Source organism: Phyllostomus hastatus, unplaced genomic scaffold (genome assembly GCF_019186645.2).
Source record: "Phyllostomus hastatus isolate PE091 unplaced genomic scaffold, TTU_PhHast_1.1 phas_scaffold_93, whole genome shotgun sequence".
Lineage (NCBI taxonomy): Eukaryota > Metazoa > Chordata > Mammalia > Chiroptera > Phyllostomidae > Phyllostomus > Phyllostomus hastatus.
Genome location: NW_025334042.1, coordinates 6,815,584 through 6,838,783, shown reverse-complemented (window position 1 = coordinate 6,838,783; position 23,200 = coordinate 6,815,584). Strand labels below are relative to the sequence as shown.

Genomic DNA, 23,200 nt, shown 5'->3' with positions numbered 1-23,200 from the left:
CCAAAACTAAAATCACTTTTGAAAGGGAAGAGATTTCAGACTGTCAATGAAATGCAGGAAAATACAATGGGGCAGCTGATGGTGACTGGGAGAACTATATGAGGTCCCAAGGTACATAATTTGAAGGAGACTGAGGTGTCACTGTCCTGTATACAATGTTTCTTGTATCTTGTATCTTCTTCAACAAATGTCTCTATTTTTCATAGCACATGGCTGGACACTTTATGGACAGATCTCTTATATAACTAAACCAAACATTTAAATGCACACAAAAATAATGTTGTTATAAACACAGCAGGAGAAAATATAGGGAAAATTTATGTAACCTCCATGTGGAGAAGATTGCCTAAGCCTAACAACCAATATAGATAAACAAATTCAGCTATATAAAAAAATACACAAACATTAAAAAAATAAAAAATATATAAATTAGATGACTGATGAATTATTACCATTGCTACATAAGTATTTCTCTTAAAATAACAAGATAAACCTAATTAAAAAGTCAATTTCAATACACATAAGCAATTCATATATACACAAAATATAAATGTCAAACATTCTACACTTCATTTATAATCAAATAATTTCAAAATAGAAGTACTGAGGTACTAGTTTTTCACTTCCAAAAGCACAAAGGTTACTTTCTGGAAAAAAAAAAAACAAACAAACTATAATATCCAGAGCTGGTAAGAATGTAGGAAAATTGGCACTACTGTGTTGGGAACACAGCCTTTTGGGGAGCTGGCAAAACATGGCAAAAGCCTTAAAACTTTGAATGCTTGACCATACAATAACACTTAGGGAGCATTTATACAAAAGGGGGATCATAAGAGCACAAACAAAAATGTAGCTAAAGGATGTACTTCAAAATAGGAAAATTAAGAAATAACAATAGGCATATACTTTTAAAAAATTTCATTCCTGGCTGGTGTGGCTCAATGGATTGAGTGCCAGCCTGAGAAACAAAGGGTCTCCTGTTCGATTCCCAGTCAGGGCACATGCCTGGGTTGCGAGCCAGATCCCCAGTAAGGGGCATGTGAGAGGCAACCACAAATTGATGTTTCTCCCCCTTTCTCCCTCCCTTCCCGTATCCAAAAATAAATAAATAAACTCTAAAGAAAAAGATTTCAATAAGCATGTACTTAAAACAACTAAAGTACAACTACAGACTGTATATTATGTTATTAAAAATTATATAGAAATGTTATTTAATTAATGGAAGTATGTTCATAATACACTAATGAGAAAAAATAGATTACAAAGCCTTATCTACAGTATAATAAACAAATACACTATATACCTAAATAACTCAAAAATTCAACAGTGGATGTCTACAAATAGTAGGTGTGACATCATTTATTTTCTTTTTTTTTAATATTTTATTTATTTATTTTTAGAGAGGGAAGGGAGGGAGAAAGAGAGAGAGAAACATCAATGTGCAGCTGCTGGGGGCCGTGGCCTGCAACCCAGGCATGTACCCTGACTGGGAATCGAACCTGCAATGCTTTGGTTCGCAGCCCACACTCAATCCACTGAGCTACACCAGCCAGGTATTTTCTTTTTTATTGTGGTATTTTTTGTTTTCTACAATAACATTACTATCCTAAAAGTCCCCATATAGTTTTACTTTTTAAGAAAATATAAACCAGTAAAATCAAATACAGTTCCAAACTTCCCTGTTATTTCTTGTTGCCTTTAGTTATTAACTTTGAGTTTATCAATGCAATATTCAAAACACTGCTTCTGATCTTAGGAATCATTTTCTGCAATTAAAGAGTGTACTGCTTCAAAGTGCAGACAGCCTAAGGTCTTATCCGACAAACATATTTTTACATCAAGATCTAAGATAAAAACCACAAATCTTCTTGCTTCCCCTTTTAGCTGTATCCCTTAGGAAAATTGTTCTTTGATAATTATATATATATATATATATTTGAGATCTCTGTCAAATTGGTTTTACTATTATTAAAAAGACTTGAATAAAATCTGTATAATATTTTAAACACAGAGGGTTTCCAGGTTTATTTTAACTGACTTGGTGATCTATTTTTGAGCTTAAAACCCCCTTATTGGCCTCAGTGCTTCCACTCACCCCCAGTCTATTCTTCACTGAGTAGTGAGTGACTTTCTTTAATGTGTAAGTCAGAGATTTATATTTGCTTTTTGCTTCCAATCCCCGAAGGGCTTCCCAGTGCCATCAGAATAATATCCCACTCCTTACCCAGCCTCCTTTTTCCAACCTCATTCCCTACCCTCTCTTCCTCCCTCTCCAGGCTCCAGTCACACTGGCCCTTTCACTCTAAAAACTTGCACTGTTGTATACTTGGACTTGCTGTTTTTTCTACCTGGAAAACAATCTGTGCCCCAGATCTCTGTGTGGGCACCTCCCTCATTAGTCAGGCCTTAGATAACATGTCACCTCCTCAGAGGTGCCTATCCTGATGGCCCAAAGTAAGGCAGCCTCATCCACCCCTTGGAAATCACTTGTGGTTTTATTGAACTCACAGCACTCACTACTACCTAGAATTGTCTTTCTTAAAACTTGTTTGTCTATTTCTTCCAATAAGAAAAAGCAAGCTCCATGATGGTAGAAACCTCCATCAGGGATTTTGTCCTGATTACCAATGAATCTCTAGATAAGAGCACCTTAAACACTGAGCCGAGTGAATAAAAACGAAACTCCTGGTAGTCCTCTCAAAAGACAGGTCCTGTCCAGCATTCTCTTACTCAGTACGTAGCACCCCTATCAATCCTTTTGGGCAATCCAGAAACCCAGAAGCCATTCATGGTCTCTCATCCCCTATTATCCAACCCAGCACTAGGCCTTCCCATTGTTCCCCATGTGCAATTCTTCAGTTTCACGCACTTCTATCTATGCCCACCCTCCTCAGTTCAAGCTACCCGCATTTCCTACCTAGGCTACTACAATGGCCTTTTTTACAGGTATCCACAGTCTACTCTCACCTTCTGTGGCAGCCAGAAATGTCTTTAAAATATTTCAATGGCTCCCCATTGCTCTTGAGATGATGGCAGAAATTCTCAATAGGGCTGTCTTCTCCAGCCTCATCTTGTCCCTGCTCCCTACCACACCCCATACTGATCTGTTTCTTAAAACCCTCCATTGTTTCTCTCTATGGAATCTTAGCACATACTACACTTCTCCCACCCTTTCACTTTGTTAACTCTTCCTCTTCCTTTATTATCTCAGCTAAATTATGACTTCCAAGAAGCTTCCTGACTCCTAGGACAATGCAAATTCCTTCTAGAATAGCACCATATAGCACTCTGAAACTCTTCTTAGTTTTAACTTTACCTTTTTAGGAGTGTAATTCTTTAAATAATGTGAATCTCTCTCACTGGGCTGTAAGTCCCATAAGACTGTGTACCATATCTACTTTGCTACCTCATGTGGGTAAGTGGGTAAGAAAAATCTGCTAAATGAATAAACGAAGTGAGCTAACAGACACTGGGTTTTTAATAACATTTATAAAATGTATAAATGGTACTTGATTAAAATAATACCATGAGAATTCTACTCTAAAGTTCTGTGAGGCAATATTGTTCCGGGGTTAAAAACGTGTGCACTGAGAATAGACTCCACCATTTGGCAGCCGTGTGACCCCAGTTTCATCATCTGACTGAGAATAATAACACCAACCTCTCAGAGTCCTGATAAGACATGTAAAACACTTAGCACAGGGCCTAGAAAAGAGTAAGCACTCAGGAAATGCTACCTATTATGACCACCCCCATATGAGTTACCCAAATTGCTGCTGCCCCCTAATACTCCCACAATTCAAAGTATGTCATGAAAAGTTAACAGCAAAAAAATTTTTGAACATTATGATAATATATTCTCTCTAATTTCTATGGCAAAAAGTAGAATGATATAAAGTAATTAATTAATTAATCTATCAGAAACTGGGCAGCCTATTTATTTTAATATTAGCTTTTATAAGAAAATAAAGGGGAAAAATTATTGCTGACTCCCAGTAATCAAGGGACAGACATCGGGAAATAAGCAAATCTAGCTCCTGGTACAGCTGCTGGTAGTGCAGGTGGCAGAAAATTCACGTGGAGGGAATGCTAATCTAATTGTTAATAAGAAGCCTGCTTATTCTAGAGGAGTTTATAATTAAAATGCTACAACTATATTATATATGTGATCAAGTGGAGATTGGCATTAAAGTTTTAAAGGACAGTATTACTCCATCCTAATTAAAATAATTTTATTATTCAAAAAATCAATTCCACGACAAATGAAAATAATACATATAAATCTAGCTGCAAATATGGAAATACGGATTAGGGCCACTCATTTTAACTGAGGATAGTCAGCCCTATGGGCAAAGCTAACTAGAAGCTCACACCTTCCAGGTGACAGCCTGGATTCCTGAGGAAGGAACACAATAGTCCATGGGGGGCAAGAGATTGCAAAATCTGGTTCTGAGCAAGCCTCTGAATTCCTATTGTCACATTTCTTTTAATAAACCAATGTATACATAGGCAACAGGAAACAGTTTCGATAATCTGTCACTCCAGTAACACTCCTTCAACACACTGGGTGCTGGCCATGAGCTGGGCTCTAAGTCCTAGGTTTGTGGGGACTAGACTCTGATCCCATCTCCCACCTCTCCCCAAAACCCTTCACTGTGCCCTCTGAACTTATGAACAGCCTTCAACAAAACACCCTAGAGAAATTCAACCTTATCTTTGAATATTCTCTATTCTAATTCAGCCACGTACCCTACGGGTTAAGTCGTGTCATTACTAGTAACTGCAACCTCTTCAGAATCTCCTAATTTTAAAACTAATCCACAGGTACCCCAAGTCCAACAAGTCCTTAAGGCTGACAAGACTTCCCCAGTCTACTGAGCCTGTCATCTCTGCACTGAACCTTACTTTCTTCCATTCTATTTCCCCTCCCTGGACAACTCAACTTCCATGGGTACTCATTATAATCACTTCCCTATGAATACCTTAACTCCCCTACCCATTTTCTCACTTTGTCTTACTCCCATGACAAAACATGAACCCATCAAATCCACTCTCTACTTATCCTGCACCTCTGCAGCCAAACATGCCCAGAGAGAAACACACAAACCACCCTGACGGGTCTTACATCAAATCTGTGACCACTAACCTAAAAGGGTGCCTTCATGCTGCCCTGCAACATCTCACATTTCCCTGGCCCACTGACTCTCCCACTATCTGGAAAGACTATTTTGGCCTTATTCTCTTTCCGCAAACCTCCAAAATTTTCTCCCCCTGCCTCATTCCTAGCAAGGATCTTTCTTCATATTCTGCCAAAAGCGAAAGAGACTTTCCAAAAGCTCCCAGCACATTTTTCTGTTTCATCAGCAGTGCCCATATAATCTACTCTGCCTTCCCTTTTTTAACAACGAAGGAACTGTCACAGTGCTTAAGGCTAACCTTTCCACACCTCCACCAGATCCTACACCCCTTCTCTTACTCAAGAACATCTATCCCACAATTTTCCTCCCACTCCTGCATCACCTTTTTTCTCTCTCTTTAAAATTGTTTTCATCAACATACAAATGTGCTATCATCTCCTCTTTCTTGATTTTACTTCTTCCAGCTCCCACTCCCTTACTCTGCTCCCTTTCATGGGAAAAAATCTTCACAGACTTGTCTGTGATGCTGTCTCCAGCTCCTCTCCTCTTTGTTCTCTTGAACTCACATGCATTTAGGCTTTCATCCCACACTAGCAAAACTACCCTCTGTCAAGATCACCAAAAACCTCCTCGTTGCTAAGTCCAACAATCAGTTGCCATGACACGCTTTTCTCCTTGACACAGTCCCATTTCCCAGTAGCTCCTGGCTATTCCTCTTCAGTCTCTTTGCTGCTTACTCCTCAACTTCCCAGTATCAAAAACCTGGGGCTCAGACCTATCTGCACTTACTCTTTTCTGACTAAACCCACTTCCTGATGACCTTCCCCAGTCTCAAGACCTTGCATACCTGTATGATAAAGAGCCTCAAACCTATATCTGAACCCAACCTCTCCTCCACACTCCAAAATCAACTGCCTACTCAACATGTCTACTTGAGTGTCTAATAAGCTTCTCAAGTTTAGTGTGTCTAAAACAGGACTCCTGGTCTTCCCTGAAAAATTTTTTCCTCATACTGTTATCCACGAAATGGCAATTTGGCCCTTATTGCTCAGGACAGAAATCCTGAGTTATCCTTGATTTTTCTCTTTCTCCCACCCCATATCTTATACATCAGCAAATCTTCTCAGCTATACTGTCAATGAAAATCCAGAATCACACTTCATCACATCACCTGCATTACCACCGCAATGATCCAAACGGCCATCACTCTTACCTGGAGGCTGTCACTGACTCCTGTCATCCCTGCTCCTCCAAAGGCTTCCCATCTCACTCAGACTAAAACTGAAAAAACTTTGCTATGACTTATAAGACCCTGTACAATTTAGTCACCCATTATGCCTCTGAACTCACTGTCCATACTATACTCCCTCTCTTGCTCTCTACTCCAGCCACATTGCTCCTGGCTATTCCTCAGAAAATGAGCTATCTTCCCACCCCGCCCACTTTGTGCTTCCTGTTCTTTCACCTAGAATGCCTTCCTAGATATATATATGGGTCAGTCCTTCACCATCTTCAGATTCTGCTCAAATGCCACCCTCTCAGTAAGAACTTTCCTGGGCACTTCCTATTTACCTCTTCTGTCTTATCTTTCTTCGTAGTATTTATTATATCTAACATACAATGTACTTTACCTAGTTATATTATTTATTGTATCTCTCCTCCACTAGAATATAAGTTCTATAAGGACCAGGATTTTTGTCTGTTTCTTTCACTGTTATATCTCTGGCGCTAAAATGGTGCTGGAACATGGTTGGAACACAAATGCCTCATTAGATGCTCAATACATAAAATGGTTTCTCTTCTCTCTCTTCCTGTTGAGTCACTACTGACAAGATTTGAAAGTATATCAGCAGAAATACAATGTCAATACCAGAAAAAACAATTCAATGCTTCTGTCTTACTAAAAATAGGTTAACAGACTGTCTCTACATATGATACACAAATTTTGTAAAATCTGAACCTATCACTCATTTATGACATGTGACTAAAACAATAACTTCCTGAAGAAATGTTTTTCCCCAAAATAAAAATATTTACCTTTTTAAAATCACTCTTTGGAGTTTCTAAGCCATCCTGAGAGGACATTCTTTTCCTCTGTTCTGGGACTGGAGGATTCGCTTTACATGGAGACACTAAAACAGCACCACCTAGAAAAATGCAGAAGTTGATATGTTTCAATCAAGCTACATTTTCATGCAGAAAAGGCAGGTGAAGTAAGAACTGCATAGTGTTTGCCTATTACCAACAGCTGGAGTAGTAATATCATGATGAGTCCTTTGGACTCCACCAAGTTCTCTCAGCTTTGGAGTAGGAAGCCTGCCTCCTTTTTCTGAGGATACAGAAGAAGAATCTGACCTAAAAAATTAAAATAATCTATTATGAAACCATTCTTTTAGGAAATATAACCAAAATACTTTGTCATCATTATGCAATAATAAAGTATAAAACTTTTAAGATAAGACCATTTTATTTCTGAAAAAAGTAAACCCACATGCAGGTAAGAGTGACTGAATATTGGAAGAGTGAAGATCACTGCAAGTCAGCAAGAACACGCAGAAAATTGTTCCATTAAATGAGGGCCTAAATCCCACACTAACTGCAAACTCATGAAAGAAAAGCACCATTATCAATGGTAGAGAAACACTTCCCAAAGAAATCTACATATAAATCAATAGGAATTAGCTCTTTGCCAAAACCACTTATTTTAATATTATAAAACATTATCTTTTCTTTCTCTTTTGGTATAACCATCTGATATTTAAGAGTATCAGCTATTTTTCTTAAATCATAAAGAAAGTCATTCTTCCAGGCACATTTACAAATCTAGCAAATCATAATTAGCAAGACATAAATGAAAATAATACTAATTATTCCCTCCCCAAGCAGCTCAGTGTTCAAGTGTTCAATTACTGATTAGTGGTGACTCAAATACCTGACTGACTCAAATTATAAATCATGTAGAATGCCTCCTTCCTGACATTAAAATAAAATCTCTTTATTAGTCATAAAACCAAAAGCATAAACTACTATACTTAATTAGTGACAAAACAAAATATGTATTAGCCACGTATAATAATGCTGCTATATACTGATCAATTTAAACTCTCACCCTTCTTTTATCTTGCCTGCCTTAGATTTTTCATGTACTTTCAACTTCTCTAACTCTCCCATATAAACCTGCTTGTCCCTTTCCCTTTCCTCCTCCTCTTCCTCTTCTCTCGGCTGTTTTTGTATATCTTCATTGGTGTCCTCTGCATCCCAAGCCAAACGCCTTCTAACAGGTACAGTGGGAGCATCTGACACTCCCAATTTTTCTGTGGTATTTTTCTGGTGCTGTTCTTCCAAGATAGGTCTTTTTTCTTCTAGTTTTGTAGAAGGATATTTCTGCAAATTCTTATGGCTTGTAAGATCTCTGCATAACAAAATAAGTTTTATTTTAAACTTGAGTAGTTTCAGGTTCCTAGTTTATACTAATTTTAATGAGCCATCATTCCCTTCTACTATTCACAATTATATATTTCCCACGGATATTGCCTAGCCCAGATACTGAAGAAAGAAATCTAATTAAGAGTTCATTTTAGCCCTGATCAGTGTGGCTCCGTTGGATCGGCATCGCCCCACAACATGAAAGATCACTGGCTCGATTCCCAATAGGAGCACATACCTGGGTTGCGGGTTTGGTCCCCAGTCGGGGCTCGCAGAGAGGCAACTGATCAACATTTCCCCTTCACTTCGATGTGTCTCTCTCCCTCTCTTTCTCCCTCCCTTCCCCTCTCTCTATAAATAAAGAGTTCATTTTATATTATAATAGTGTTATAATCTGGAGTTGCTATTAAAATACTCCAAAATAAAATATAGTTATCTCCTCTTACTCCCACCTTCACACATACATGCCTATACCTCTACTGACAAAACTCATACATGTCCCCTGAACTAGCATTTGTATATACATACAGTCTAACTTGTTCAGTTCCTCCATTAGAGTTTGTGCACTAACTCGAATGTACTTGTGGATGTAGAAGCTGATGCAAATTTTATAATTTAGACAGAGTAATCTTTTCCTGACATTGATTAAAGAATAGATTTTGTGATGAATTTTTAAAATCAGATGTCACATAATTAGAATTTACAGGTCAATTTGGTATGTGTGACTATATTAACATGCTGTAACAACTAAAAACTATTTTATTTGCTACAAATCAGTGTGCTATTTCTCTTATAAAAAGTTAAATCATTTCACTTTAAAACCCAACATAGCAGAGAATTCTCCCATAGAAGCAGAACCTAAGTTCCATATCAACCATGGAAATTTATTAATAAATGATAATGGATATGTACTAATAACTTTCTTTTAAAGTTCTTTTACAGCTACTATACAATTATTCCTATTCTATTTTTAATTGTTAACAGAAAATATTATAAAATCCAGTCTTCCAGACTTACATTATGTATTATTTACACACAAGTGCTTAAAGCAAGTATAGTTTTATTTTTTAGAAATAAACTAAAAATAATGAAATATAATGGCTATCGTATCTCCATTTAACTAAATGAATTTTGAGTTGTATATCTTCTTTCACCTATATAATTCCATGGTCTACTTAAGCTACAACATACTTTTTCATCATACACAAAAGCATCTCACCCAGCAAGGTCTAGTGCTCTAATGTTACTACTAATAGTTCCTTCTGAGCTCGTGGTCGAGGAGACATCCCAAAAGAAGTTCTTATCAGACAGAATCTGATTCAGATGGTCCCGAGAAAAATGTGTTCCCTGAACTCGTTTCCTATAAAACTCAGCCTTCTCTCGGAGCTCTTTAACCTATACAGGAGAGGTAAGACATCATGTATTACTGTAAATGCTCCTTCACAAATACCACCAGGTAGCATATCTAAGACATTGCACATGTACAGCCAGAGACCAAAGAGAAAGGAGGGCAAAACTAGCCACATATATTCATCAAGCTATGTGCATTTTTTAAGCAGAAATTAAAACAGTCACACTAAAGCACAATGCAGTTATTTCAGGCCAGCAGGCAGGGAGAGATTTGCAGCAGCTAAGAAAAATACTGACATCTACTTCTTATTTCGACTGAAATTACATGTATTCTATGCATTATTACAGTATTTTAAAAACTCAAAAGCAACCAACCTCTGCATACCACATTGCATTTAGAGAACCCTAGGGAAAGGAATACAGAAACATACTTAATTACAGGTTAATGCCATAATGTAATATTAATGGGAATCAATGAAATACCTATTATTCTTCCTTCTAAATGTATAGATATATGAAACTTGTCAACCAAACTTTTTCAGTCTTTTTTAGTAACATTTAATTCAGTAACCAAGACATGTTAATATTACTTCAAAAACCAGCTACAGTATTGCATGGCTGGGATGCTGTCCTTGACAGGCTACCTAATTACTACTCCTACTTCCCCACCACTGGATTACCGAAATGCCCCAAACCCATAGCCACAGTCTTAATTTCCTAGTTTTATATACAGTTGCTACCAGCAAAGAAATCCCCCCATCCCGTGAGAGAGTCACAAGGTTCCCCCCTCCAAATGCCTCACATTTCTTTGGAATCAGCAAAACCTCAACTTTTAAAAAATGTATTAAGTATATACTAATTTTTAATCCCACAAAATAGTAATTATAGTACATTTAACAAAGTAACAGAATACAAAAAACTGTTCTGATGAACTAACTATAAAGCAATTTGAATTCCCTAATGTGTGAATTACATAATTTGCATGTGAAATAGAGCCTTTTATCCTCAGCTGAAACCCAAACATTTTATGCATAATACTGCCACCTGCTGGCTTCTATAAATACAACTCCACAATGTGAAAAAATTAAATTGCACCTCAAAATTCTGTTTAAAATAATCTGTTTAATGCTACAAACCAATTTTACCTCAATAAAAATTAAAATAAATAAAATTAAATAAATTTTATTTCTCAAAAAACAAATTTTTTCTATCATAAAGATGCAATATTAGCACTAAAAGGATATCTGGATACTTCTGATTAAATTGTTTTGCCTTCACTTAGAGACAAAAAAGCAAATACTAAAACTTAGCATTTCAAAAACAATTGGAGAAACATATCCTTAGCTCCTTAACAAGACATTATAAAATACAAAAAAAAAGTTACATCTGTAGGGACTTAGCCAAAGTCAAAGGACAGCATCAGCCACGGCACAACAAACCATGTATATATATAGCTTTATTAAGAAATACATATGTATTTTATATATATGTATATATTTCTCAATAGAGCTGAGAGAAATAATAATTAAACCAAATAACAGTCCTAGTGTTCTAATAAACCAAACCTGAAACATTACTATATGATTCAAAATATTTTCTTCGCTTCCAAAAAAAATTGAGCCATGTTCATTTATCATTTCTGTCAACTCCTATACTTTGAAGAAAATTATGAGTACAGCAGTTCCTCAAATAATGTCATTTCACTCAATGTTGTTTAATTATAACATTCATGACATGCCACAGGAATGTAACTCTTTTTTATATCAATTAGCATATGGTAAAACTGGTTTCATGATAGTGATTTTGCTTAAAGTCACAGAACCCATCAACAATGTTAAGTGAGGACTTACTTTAGTGGATTTTGCTTTTAACAGGTAGAACTGAGACACATGGGTTAAGTGTTGAATTACCAGTACTAACCAAGGTATTCTGAATACACAGGACTTGTTATAATATGCCTTGATATAATCTAAATTTCTAATACATATCCCACTTGTAAGTGTTTCATGGCTACTCCATTACCTACATGATAAAATCTGCAAGCTTTAGTATCTCTTCCTCCTCTGTATTCTTAAAGCCCTCGTGTGTAACTCCATTGGTTCTTTTTTCTTGAATTTTTCCCATTAGCATTTAGTCCCCTTTTCCCCCCTTCCCTCCGGCAATCACCACACTGTTGTCCATGTCCATGAGTCCTTTTTCCTTTTTGCTGAATCCTTCCACCCCTTAACCTCCCCCCAGTAGTTCTTATTTTATCCTTCTGGAATTAATCACTCGTGTCATTCTCCCCCATTAACCTATGAACTCCTTGAGGTAAAGAATGCAGATTTAAACACTGTTTCCACAACTGGTCCTGAGTGTATACTAAGTGCTAGGCCTGAGCTAAAAGGCTGGTAGTCGAAAATGAGCAAGAAAGTCCCTGTATTCAAAGTGCTCACAGTCTGGTAGAGGAGGCAGACCTCCTCTATGATAAAAGTTGTTATCATAATGATGCTATGGTTTATGCCATAATAAACAAATGAAATATAAGTTGAAGGAGTCCATCAAAAGGGGATTCTATCAGTCCTGTGCTATGTACCGGGTGAAGTGGGAAGGAGCAGTGAAGAAGGCTGCATTCTGTCCATGTGGAGGACTTGCTGCTTGATAAAGGAGAGGATGGACGACTATCCCCTCTATGTACATGGTGATCCAGTTTTATTTGACATCAGTTTCTTTAAAGAAGGGAGAGGAGGTACAGAAGTACCATAAAACTTGATTTACTCAGTTCTATTTGTTACAGACATTCAAAACAATGTTTAAAATTCACTTTATCAGCAATCTTATTAATATTAGTGCTAATGTCATGCTTTGCAACTACATAATTTTAAACTTCTGTAATCCTATACTAAGATAAAAAAATCAGGAGGTTGATATCTCCCAAGTAAGGTGTTCCACTAGAAGGAGTAAAAAGGAAAAAAAAAAAAAGAAATCAATGGTATGAACTCAACATTAAGAACAATCCCCACAGCCAAGAACCAGAGACACTAAAAAGGACATAAACAGACCACTCCAAACTATTAAAACAACACACACATCTCTTCCCAGGTAAAATAATATGATCCAATTATATGATATAATAAGCACTATAAGCAGAATGTTTTCTTTTCTGAATTTCTTTTTCCAAATTAAGAACTTAACTAAATCACTTAAAATTCATATACAGAGAAAATTCAAACTTAGAAAACTGAGGAGGTAAAAAATAAAAACTTTTTTCCAAAAGTCATCCTCCAAAAGTGAGGAGTCATCTTTATTCCTAGTAGTCCTTAAAATGTCTGTCGAATTACAGAATGTGGGACTTTATCTTGAAAGACACGTGAGAAAAAAATTACCAAGAGAACAATTTGATGGTCATGAGATGGGAGGGCTTGGGTGATTGGTGAAAAAAGTGAAAGGGTTTAACAAGCATGAATTGGGTATAAAATGTCACAAGAATATAAAATAAAGCACAGGGAATACAGGCAGTAATATTATAATTACTATGTACAATCACTTCATAAGGTATATAAATGTCTTATCACTATGTTGTACACCTAAAATATAATACTGTATGTCAAGTATAATTATTTTAAAAAATTTTACATTACCTCAACTAATGTAATTTTAAGTATTAGATTACCTAACAATGAAAAAAGGGAAATCTAACACAGATTCAGTAGGTATTCTAAGGAGAGGAGCTAACAATTACAATATCTGGTTATTATTAAAAATAACCCATTAAGTAAGCATTTTAAAAAGAAATAGTGCCAGTGTTTATGTTATGGAGATAAATATACAACCACTGGATGAATAAGACCAAATACCCCAATGTTATATGAATAGGTACTTGGGACTCAGGATTAAATACCCAATGACTAGACTATAAATAGATTTTAAAAGTAAAATATTGCAAACAACATAGAAGGAAATGAAAATGATATATGGACTAGAAAACTGTAACATGATTCAAAAAAATGAGTTAACAATCTAATAATAACAGTCATTGATCCCAAGTGAATTTGATGAGTATGAATAATATTCTTTCATGAAATGTTAGGAATGGGAAAATGGGGGGGGGGGCACCTTATGTTTAGTTACTTTGTAAGCAGCCACATACAGTAAGCACCTTGCAGTAAAAAATATACATATAAGACTTAGATAAAACATAGCCACATTAAATGGCTGTGACAAAGTGATGCAGACTTGATCATAGACATTCATCACCATCAGTAATCACTGGCCTCTTTACTAAAAATTCTTATTCTTTTCTAACTCTAATTTACTTTTTTAATTATATTGCCCATAGAAGTCAAGGCAAACTATACCACTGACTGAAATGTTTACAACCACCAACAGAAATTAACAAAACAAAATCCTTCCAAAAGTCACATTACCAAGGTGTCATAATAGGAATCCTTGAAAAGACAGATCTTAAACTAACAACAAAAATGTTCTCTTCCACCAGAGCAGCATAAGGATTGTCAACTTCTAACTTCAGACATAATAATCTCCTCAGTTCATAAATGTTTAAATCTGAGGTCTAAATATCAATTCATCTTATTTTAAAGAAAGTTTCAGAGACTGAGATAACTTTTCCAAAACAAGGAGCTTCTCAGGACAGGCTAGAGGCGAACAGCTGACACCACGAGCCCTGGACAGCCACTTTCTGTGCCCTGCCTTTGCCCCCAGGTTTTCCTCACTCCCCATCATACTCTTTAGACACAGAGCTACTCGCCAAGGCCTGGCATGGTCATCAACAGTTCAATGCATATATTTTTAACTTGATCTCACCAGGGTGAATATATGAGTTTTGGCCCCTATAATCTCTGGAAGAGCATTGAGCTTTGTCTCTTACTTGCCTGTATTGCCTGTGAGCCATTCAAGTGCGGAAGTAGAGAGGACCAAGAGCAGCCATGGTGGGAGGAATCAAGTAACCTCCTGAAACAACATTTGGAGCACAGGGGTCACCAGAACATGGTTCTGGGAGCTGACAGCGCAAAAAGTCAGCAGCTCAAAGTGCCAACACCTTCTCCCAGAAACTGATGACATGTAATTGTTAGCCATGGTTTTAAGTATGGAGCTAAATAGAAGATTCATTCCTCATACAAATCATCCTTCCCTTTACAATGATAGGAAGTGTTTACTGATGTTTAATCTAAACTGTTTTAATTTAGTTAATTCACACAGAAAAGGCAGACAACCATCAAGATATAATTTAAAAGGTGACCATTATTCAATAACCAGAAAAGCTCCAGTTTATCCTTTGACTATAAGAAGCTAGTACTAAACTAGCACTTCCCAATTTAAGGATTACTCTTTCCCTCAAACGTTTCTTTAGGATCCTCAGAATTTCCCCCGTATGTCAGGGTACCCTGAAAACACCGTAACTCAAACCTCTATGAGCACAGGCCACTCCTTCCCTGTACTTGCAGACTGTAACAGTACACACCGATAGGGATACCACTGCCAGACAAGCTAATCTTAAAAATTAATTAATCTTTAGCTGTGAGAGTGGAGGTCTGGATGTTATAATCAAATCTATCATGCTATAATTTTATAAGCTAACTTTATTAATATAATCAAATATTGACTGTAAAAAACATTTTTAACTTTAAAGACTTTATAATAATAAATATAATCTCTAAGGAGCTAGTTATTTAAAAAAGCAAACACACTGATAAAGTATATCGTAATACATACAGCTTTAATTTCCTAATACTTATATTGCTATAATTTTATCATACATCTTTAAATTGTCTCTATTACTAAATTAAGCTCATTGTAAAATTAAACTGACAGAAGCTCAAAGAAAATATGGGCTTACTGAGCTTATGCATACTCACCTGACTCGGTATGTTTTCCTTCACACGCGTCCAAGCCCCAGCTTTATATAAATACTGGGCTGGGCTCAGATATTTTGCTCTATATTCAGAATTCACCTTCCTGACAGAAATAAAATAAGGGTAAATATATTTATTACCATGTCAATCATCTAAATACTATACTGTTTATCTTACAAAATACATACCCAAGTCTTTGATGTCTCCAAGGAGTGAACTTCTTTTTAGGCTGGGTTGACTCTTTTGAGTCCATCTCTGCTTCTAATTTTAAAGAATCGTCTGTTTTATTACACTAAAATGACAAAATTCAAACTTTGTATGCTACAAATATTTTTTACATTAAAGTGAAAGCATAAATGTTTTAAAGTATGTTGGATACTGTATTATAATTCTGTTTTTAGAAGATTTAACTATCAAAGATAACAGATCACAAGAAATTAACAAGCAAGTTTTGAAATTAGTATATCTGGTTAGTGTTTTTGAAGTATAACTCAGGATATAGTTTCAATTTCTAACAATTAAAATTTTAGATGCTTGGCTAGGAAAAACAATTAACAAATAAATATCTAAATAAATAAACTTTATGTTATTACCTTTAAGTAGTAATCTTCCATTTGCCGTTCATATTCTAAATTTATATTTAATTGTGTTGTAGTAATTAAATATAAGGCTCCAATTACTAAGTTACCACATTGTTTACTGAATAACTTTTTTTTTATTTTATTTATTTTTAGTTTTATAGAGGGGGGAAGGGAAGGAGAGAGGGAGAGAAACATCAAATGTGTGGCTGTGTCTCACACATCCCCTGCAGGGGATCTGGCCCATAACCCAGGCACGTGCCCTGACTAGGAATCGAACCAGCAACCTTTTGGTTCGCAGGCCCACGCTCAATTCACTGAGCTACACCAGCCAGGGCTGTTTCCTGAATAACTTAAACTCTTTTTTTTCTCTGCAAGATCATAGGTCAAAAAAAATTATATACATATACAAAATTTTACTATAGTCATATAATTTCTATTTTTAGAACCCATAAAATATCAGGTATGACCTTTCAGGAAATTAAATAATAAGACTTATATCCTGTTTACCTATAATTTACAATAATTTTAACCTGATGCTGCAATTTAAATAGCTATAATTTCACACAGAATCAGATCTTTGTATATCCTGAGATAAATCATGTGAATTATATTGGCTATAACTTGGCATGATATAACTTTGATTTAAAATGCATGTATATATGTGTGTTTGTGTTTGATTTCCATTATTTAATTTAAAGTCTTGTATGTGTTTCTGTCACTACTGTTACCCTTGGAGCCCACATTACTGTAAAGTCAAACATTTGATATTAGACATAGCAGACTTGCTAAGCGTTCATAACACTGTATTATATTTTACTACATCCGGCTCTGTCTCCCCAGTAGCCCAAGAGCTGCTTAGAGCTTAAGGTGGTTACCACTGTATTCTCACTAGCTACCCAATGCCTAGCTCCTACTAAGTGCCCAATGAACATCTGGCATTTAATGAACAAACAAGTAACTGAATGAACTAGCTAAAAATAAAAATTTCAAGTGGTGCTAAGTGAAAACAAACAAGTAGAGTCTAAAATGAGGATTTTGTTTTGTTTAAGGAGTTGATAAATACCTGTTTTTCAGGAGATATTATTTCCAAATGTTCGTTCTCTTTCAAATCATTTCTTAATTTTGGTTCTTTCACTGGAGATAAACCCTTGAAATTTCTTTTGTATTCCGTTTCATGGATTATTGAGTTACCTTTGAATTGTGGAACAAATTTGCTTTTATTGTGGAAAACCTTAAAACAAAAATTAGTTTAGATTTTTGTTGGTTAAATATACAGAACTCAGTTTTTCAACTGTTAAAAAAGTTTCACACATAAAGTTGAATCATAGTATACAAAAAAGGCAAAATTATATATGACCCTGTAATTTCATTTGACATGTCTAATTAATATCCAAAGGGCAACAAAAGCAAAAATAGACAAATGAGATTGCATTGAACTAAACAACTTCTATAAAGAAAACAGAGTAAAAAGACAATCTATGGAATGGGAGAAAATATATGTAAACCTTAGATCTCATGAGAGGTCAATATTCAACATATATTAAGGAACTCAACTCAATAGCAAGAAAACAACCCAGTTTAAAAATGGGCAAAGAGACATAAAAACAGACACACAGATTAATGGAATAGAATAGGGAGTCCAGATATAAACCCACGCATATATGGTCAGTTAATTTATGACAAAGGCACCAAGAACACATAATGGTAATAGGACAGTCTCTTCAACAAATGGTACTAGGAAGAGCAGACTGCATTATCCAAAAGAATGAAACTGAACCACACGGGTCTTACACCATACACAAAGATCAACTCAAAATGGATTAAGACTTGAACATAAGGACTAAAACCATAAAAACTCCTAGGAAAAAACATAGGGGATAAGCACCTTGACATTGGCCTTGACGATTTTTTTTAATTTGACACCAAAATAAAGGCAACAAAAAAGCAAAAATAAACAAGTAGGACTAAATCAAACTAAAAAGCTTCTACATAGCAAAGGAAACCATCAACAAAAACAGTCTACGAAATGAGAGAAAATATTTGTGACTCATATATTTAATGATGGATTATATAATAATAATAATAGAAGTCATACAACTCAAAAGAAAATAACTATAAAATCCAATTAAAAATGGGCAGAGGAACTAAATAGACATTTTTCCAAAGAAAAGATATAATGGCTAGGGGGTATACAAACAAGTGATCAATATCATTAATCATCAGGAAAATATAAATCAAAACCACAATGAGACAATCACCTCAGATCTGTTAGAATAGCTATTATCAAAAATACAAAAGATAAGTGTTGGCAAGGATGTGGGGAACCCCTGCCCTCTGTCGGTGGGAATGTAAATTAGTACAGCCATTATGATGATATTCAAAAACAGTATGGAAGTCCCTCAAAAAACTGAAAACAAAACTACCACATGATTCAGCAATTTCATTTCTGAGTCTATTTCCAAAGGAAATGAAATCTGTATCTCAAAGTTTATCTGCACTCCTTTATTCACTGAAGCATTATTCGCCATGGCCAAGCTATGAAATGAACCTAAGTGTCCATCAATAGATGAACGGATAAAAAAAATGTGGCATGCATATACAATGGAATATTATTCAGCCTTAAAAAAAAATAGAAAAAATCTTGTCATTTGCAACACGGATGAACCTGAAGAACATATGCTAAGTGAAATAAGTCAGGCACAGAACGATAAATACTGCATGATTGCACTTGAATGTGGAATCTATAAAAGTCAAACTCATAGAAGCAGAGGAGGATGGTGGCTGCCAGTGGCTAGTAGGTGGGGAACAGAGGGAGATGTTAGCCAAAGAGTCCCAAATTTCAATAATGCAAGACAAATTAAGTTCTGCAGATCTCAAGTGCAGCATGAAGACTATAGTTAATAATACTGTATTATACACTTGAAAACTAGCTAATAGGGTAGATCTTAAGAGTCCTCACCATGAAAAAGGTAACTATGTGAAGTAATAGATGTATTAGTTTGATTATAGTAATATACATATATCAAGATATTATATTCTAACATATATATTATTTTTGTCAATTATACCTCAATAAAGCTGGGGAAAAATCCAAAGGTCAATTTTCTATATTGATTACTACTCTTTTTTTAATAATAGCTACTGTAATCAAAATCATGCTTAAGCCAAAAGAAATAATGAACCATTATCTTTCCTCCCCAAACTCTCTCATCAGTTTGGTAATGGGATTAGTAGAATAGGCATATTTTAATAATATGAACATAGACCTTAGCTTTATAAGGCAATTCTATTGTCAGCTCTACAGTTTTTTTTCCTCAACATGAACTTTTTTCTTCCTGCAAAAATAGAAAATTCTTAACATTTTAATTGTCTGGTGTGTTCATTTTTCAATTTTTATTTCTGTGCTTGCTTATTTTTATCTTAAGACACGGGAAAAGTCACATAATTATTATGTTTCTATTTTTAAATGTTTCCTTTTATCCTTAATACTTCATAATATGTTTTCCATTTTATGGTATATGATTACTGATTACAAGGAAAGCAAATGAAAAAGATGGAGTGCAGATAAAGTATATCACTGCTTTATAACTCTAGACAGTGTATCTTCATATAGATTGAATCCAAACAGTATATCTTTTTAAGATACAGTATAACCTGTAGTATTTTTCTAGCTAAAATTGCTCTGATTCATTTACATGTTAATACAAGACATCCTTTCAGAAAACAGCTGTCTGATAAAACAGAACTAAATAGCTCTTTCAGAGGTCCCCATCAACAAGCATTCAATTTCTGTCACAGAACTCTTCAGTCCATAGCCCTGAAATTGATATGCTTTGAAGTAACAAACAGTATTTGCATCCCCCTCAGATTCTTTGAAACCCTCATAATGAAAGCAATAAAACTACTAAAGTGTTGCTAATGATTTATATTATACTTCTGATCCTATTTAAAAAACCTTTTTATATAATACTTTCACTGAAATATGTAAAAGTTGTTAATGGGGCTTTAATTTGAATCAGCTCTATTTTAAAAGTGAAACACTCTATGAAAACTGAAGAAGTCACTATTTTACGTAATTTTTATTACGTAAGTAGGTATTACGTAATTTTTAGATACACTTACTATCCAAGAATACTTGTAAAACCAGTGAAAGAAGTATTGATCCTACTTACTAAGTTCGTAAGGTGTACATATCACTTTATATTATTTTATATGTTCCTAAAATGTTATATAAATTTAAGGTTTTTTTAAAAAGCTGAATAACAAGTAAATAAGCCCAGAGCTTCCATAATTTCTAGGGTCACTGCTATTATTATCATAGTGTAAGATGACTGATTTCCTTGCCTTGCTGAATCTAATTGCCCTCTCAGTCCTCAGGAGTATATAGTAAATGTTGTGATACAGGAGAAAATGAAGGTGAGGGTGTGTGAAGGTGTGTTCATGTATATTTGTGTGAACACAAATATGTTTATAAAGAAAAACACGAACATGAGGAGAAACAAAAGTCTGAGCTGTCATGAGCCTCTGGGGATATTCTAAATGGAAGTATTTCCTACCTAGGCCTCAGAGTATCTTTAGGAATGTAAATGAGAGTTAAGAGCTGAAGAACAGTTTAGAAGAAGGCAGTAGTAAAACAAAAGAGTATTTATTAGTAATGGTAATCTAGTACTAAAATTGCGAGGGATACAATGCATCCAATATCACATTTAGTTATCATTATAGCTCTTGAATTTTATAAATATATTTTACACTGTTAGTTCCTATTACTCTTCATTTAATAAAACAATAAAATTATGTATCTTCTATTACTATAAAAATATTTTGTATTTATTAAAATAAATTTCCAAAGTAATTATAATACACATATATGTTTTCTGTCTGGGTTTCTGTCTTTCTTATAAGACAGAAAACATATAATATATTGGTCAACTGAACATATATTATAATCAAACCAATTCAATATTTTTTGATAAATAAAAGAACTCCCAGCATGCAAAAAATTACCAGTGCCCAGGTTTTCATTGCCTGTCTCATATTTGTTATATATAAAGGACCTGGCCACAATGATAAGCAGCAGCCTAAGATAGTACACTGTTACTACTGCAAATCACGAGTAATAGAATGATTTTAGCAACACTCTCATTTTCACTTCTCTAGAACCTACCTCCAGGCCTATTTAAGTATCTCATTTCTTTCAGCAATTAGTTCTATGTAAATCTGCATAACTAGATTAAATAATGATATTAAAAAACATACTACATCTATTGAACTACCTGATTGGCTGCAAAAACTGGAGCAGTGTCTTTAGGGGTCTTCCAAACAAACTGCCTTTGATATTCAGAATTTCTCAAGACACTATGTGAAGGAACAACAGTCAATCCAGCTTTCTTCTGCAGAAATCTATCCAACTGTTAGGGAAAAAAAATCCCACTCTAAGTCATTGAAAATTTCCATTCAAACTTTTTTCTTTTACTGTGGTAAAATAAACATACAGTACAGCATTAATTACTTATATCCACATTGTTGTACAGCTTTTCTCAATTGAAAATCTCCCTTTTAAATTGTCAAACTATTTAAAATTCCTTTTTTAATACTGTCAAGAAATTATTATGCATCCCACAAAACCATTAACATCTCTCAATTCCTTCTTACCAATTATTTATAAATAAACGTATTACTAAGAAACGACAGCCCCTTGCTCTATGCACACATTACTTCTGGACATCCCTTCCCCTGCCCACCAGACTTACACATCACCTTCCTTGATCCCCCTTGGCCCCCTAGTTTTCACAAGCCGTGGGTTCTTCTCCAAAGTTCTAAATGCCTCTCCGTGGGTCCAGTCAGCAGTGGACATGAAATGTGGAAGAAGCACAGTGGCATGGAGAAAAATGTGGGAGGCAGTGAGATGACTGCACAGGTCCCTGCAGCCTCCACTTATGTGCTCTCAGGGACCTTCTGCAGGCCAGCTATGACATAAGAGAGAAGAACTGCAAGGTCTTTGAGGACCAGCCAAAACTCTCCTTTCTTTTGCATTTCATCAACTGAGATTCTGTTGTTATTGTTTTTTTTTTTTTTTCCCCTTGCTGGTATACAATAATAAATTGAAAAGAGCCTAGGTGGAAGCCAGCTCTGCGTCCCTGCCAGAGCTAATGACCTACTCCCCTTCTCTGTCTCAACTTGATCTCTCCCCTAGGACTCAGGTGCTGATATATGATGAATAAAATCCAGAAGCAAGCTGTCCACCCAATGAAGAGATGCCTTAGTATAACTAGTACAAGGTGACTATTAAGAATAGAACTAATTCACAATAAAATCAATAGCCTCTTACCTATTCTATAGACAAGAAAACAATAGAAAAATTTTAAGCACAAAATGTAATATTTTGAAAATTATGAAATCTACACAGAATTCTATGCTTTTGTAAAGAAATACGGTGAATATACTTACCTTACTATCTATGTTTTCTGAGAGAACCTTGGTAGAATGTTCCACTTCCACATCTTCATTAACTGGTATATGGTTTGCTATCACATCCTTATTATTTTCCACAATATCTGAAGCCTCTTCAGCTTTGGATTCTGCAGAGTGAGATCTGGTTCCCTTGGGAACCCTGGGGGCTTCTAGTGCAAGAACTCTCTCTTGGTTATTGTCTTCTTTGTGTCCTGCCTGTTGTGACTCTGGTGTTTCTGGGGCTTCAGGTTGTGGTGACATAACCACATCATTCTCTGAGAGAGCTCCATTCCACTCAAGAGATTTTGAAATCTGCGGATCATGATAAGGGACTCTTCTTTTTGAAATAAAACATGGCTCTTTCGTGATTCCTACAAAATAGAAAAAACAAAAGTAACAGCTG

At 35.3% G+C, this 23,200-nt stretch overlaps 1 protein-coding gene across 3 annotated transcripts in view; it reads right to left on the bottom strand.

Annotated features, from left to right (window-relative positions):
* The window catches only part of MDM1 (Mdm1 nuclear protein), a 33,440-nt gene that overhangs the window by 5,313 nt on the left and 4,927 nt on the right, over positions 1 to 23,200 (bottom strand). Inside the window, exons 3-12 of one of the 3 annotated variants that reach the window (XM_045830115.1) lie at positions 22,795 to 23,168; positions 21,621 to 21,755; positions 17,411 to 17,578; positions 15,955 to 16,058; positions 15,770 to 15,869; positions 10,290 to 10,319; positions 9,784 to 9,959; positions 8,248 to 8,550; positions 7,381 to 7,493; positions 7,176 to 7,285 (exon numbers count right to left, since the gene is read on the bottom strand). In XM_045830115.1, coding sequence (XP_045686071.1) covers positions 7,176 to 7,285; positions 7,381 to 7,493; positions 8,248 to 8,550; positions 9,784 to 9,959; positions 10,290 to 10,319; positions 15,770 to 15,869; positions 15,955 to 16,058; positions 17,411 to 17,578; positions 21,621 to 21,755; positions 22,795 to 23,168 — 1,613 coding nt within the window. Of the gene's footprint in view, positions 1 to 7,175; positions 7,286 to 7,380; positions 7,494 to 8,247; positions 8,551 to 9,783; positions 9,960 to 10,289; positions 10,320 to 15,769; positions 15,870 to 15,954; positions 16,059 to 17,410; positions 17,579 to 21,620; positions 21,756 to 22,794; positions 23,169 to 23,200 lie in introns of those variants that run through there. The other 2 variants (XM_045830116.1, XM_045830117.1) reach the window with 2 other exon arrangements.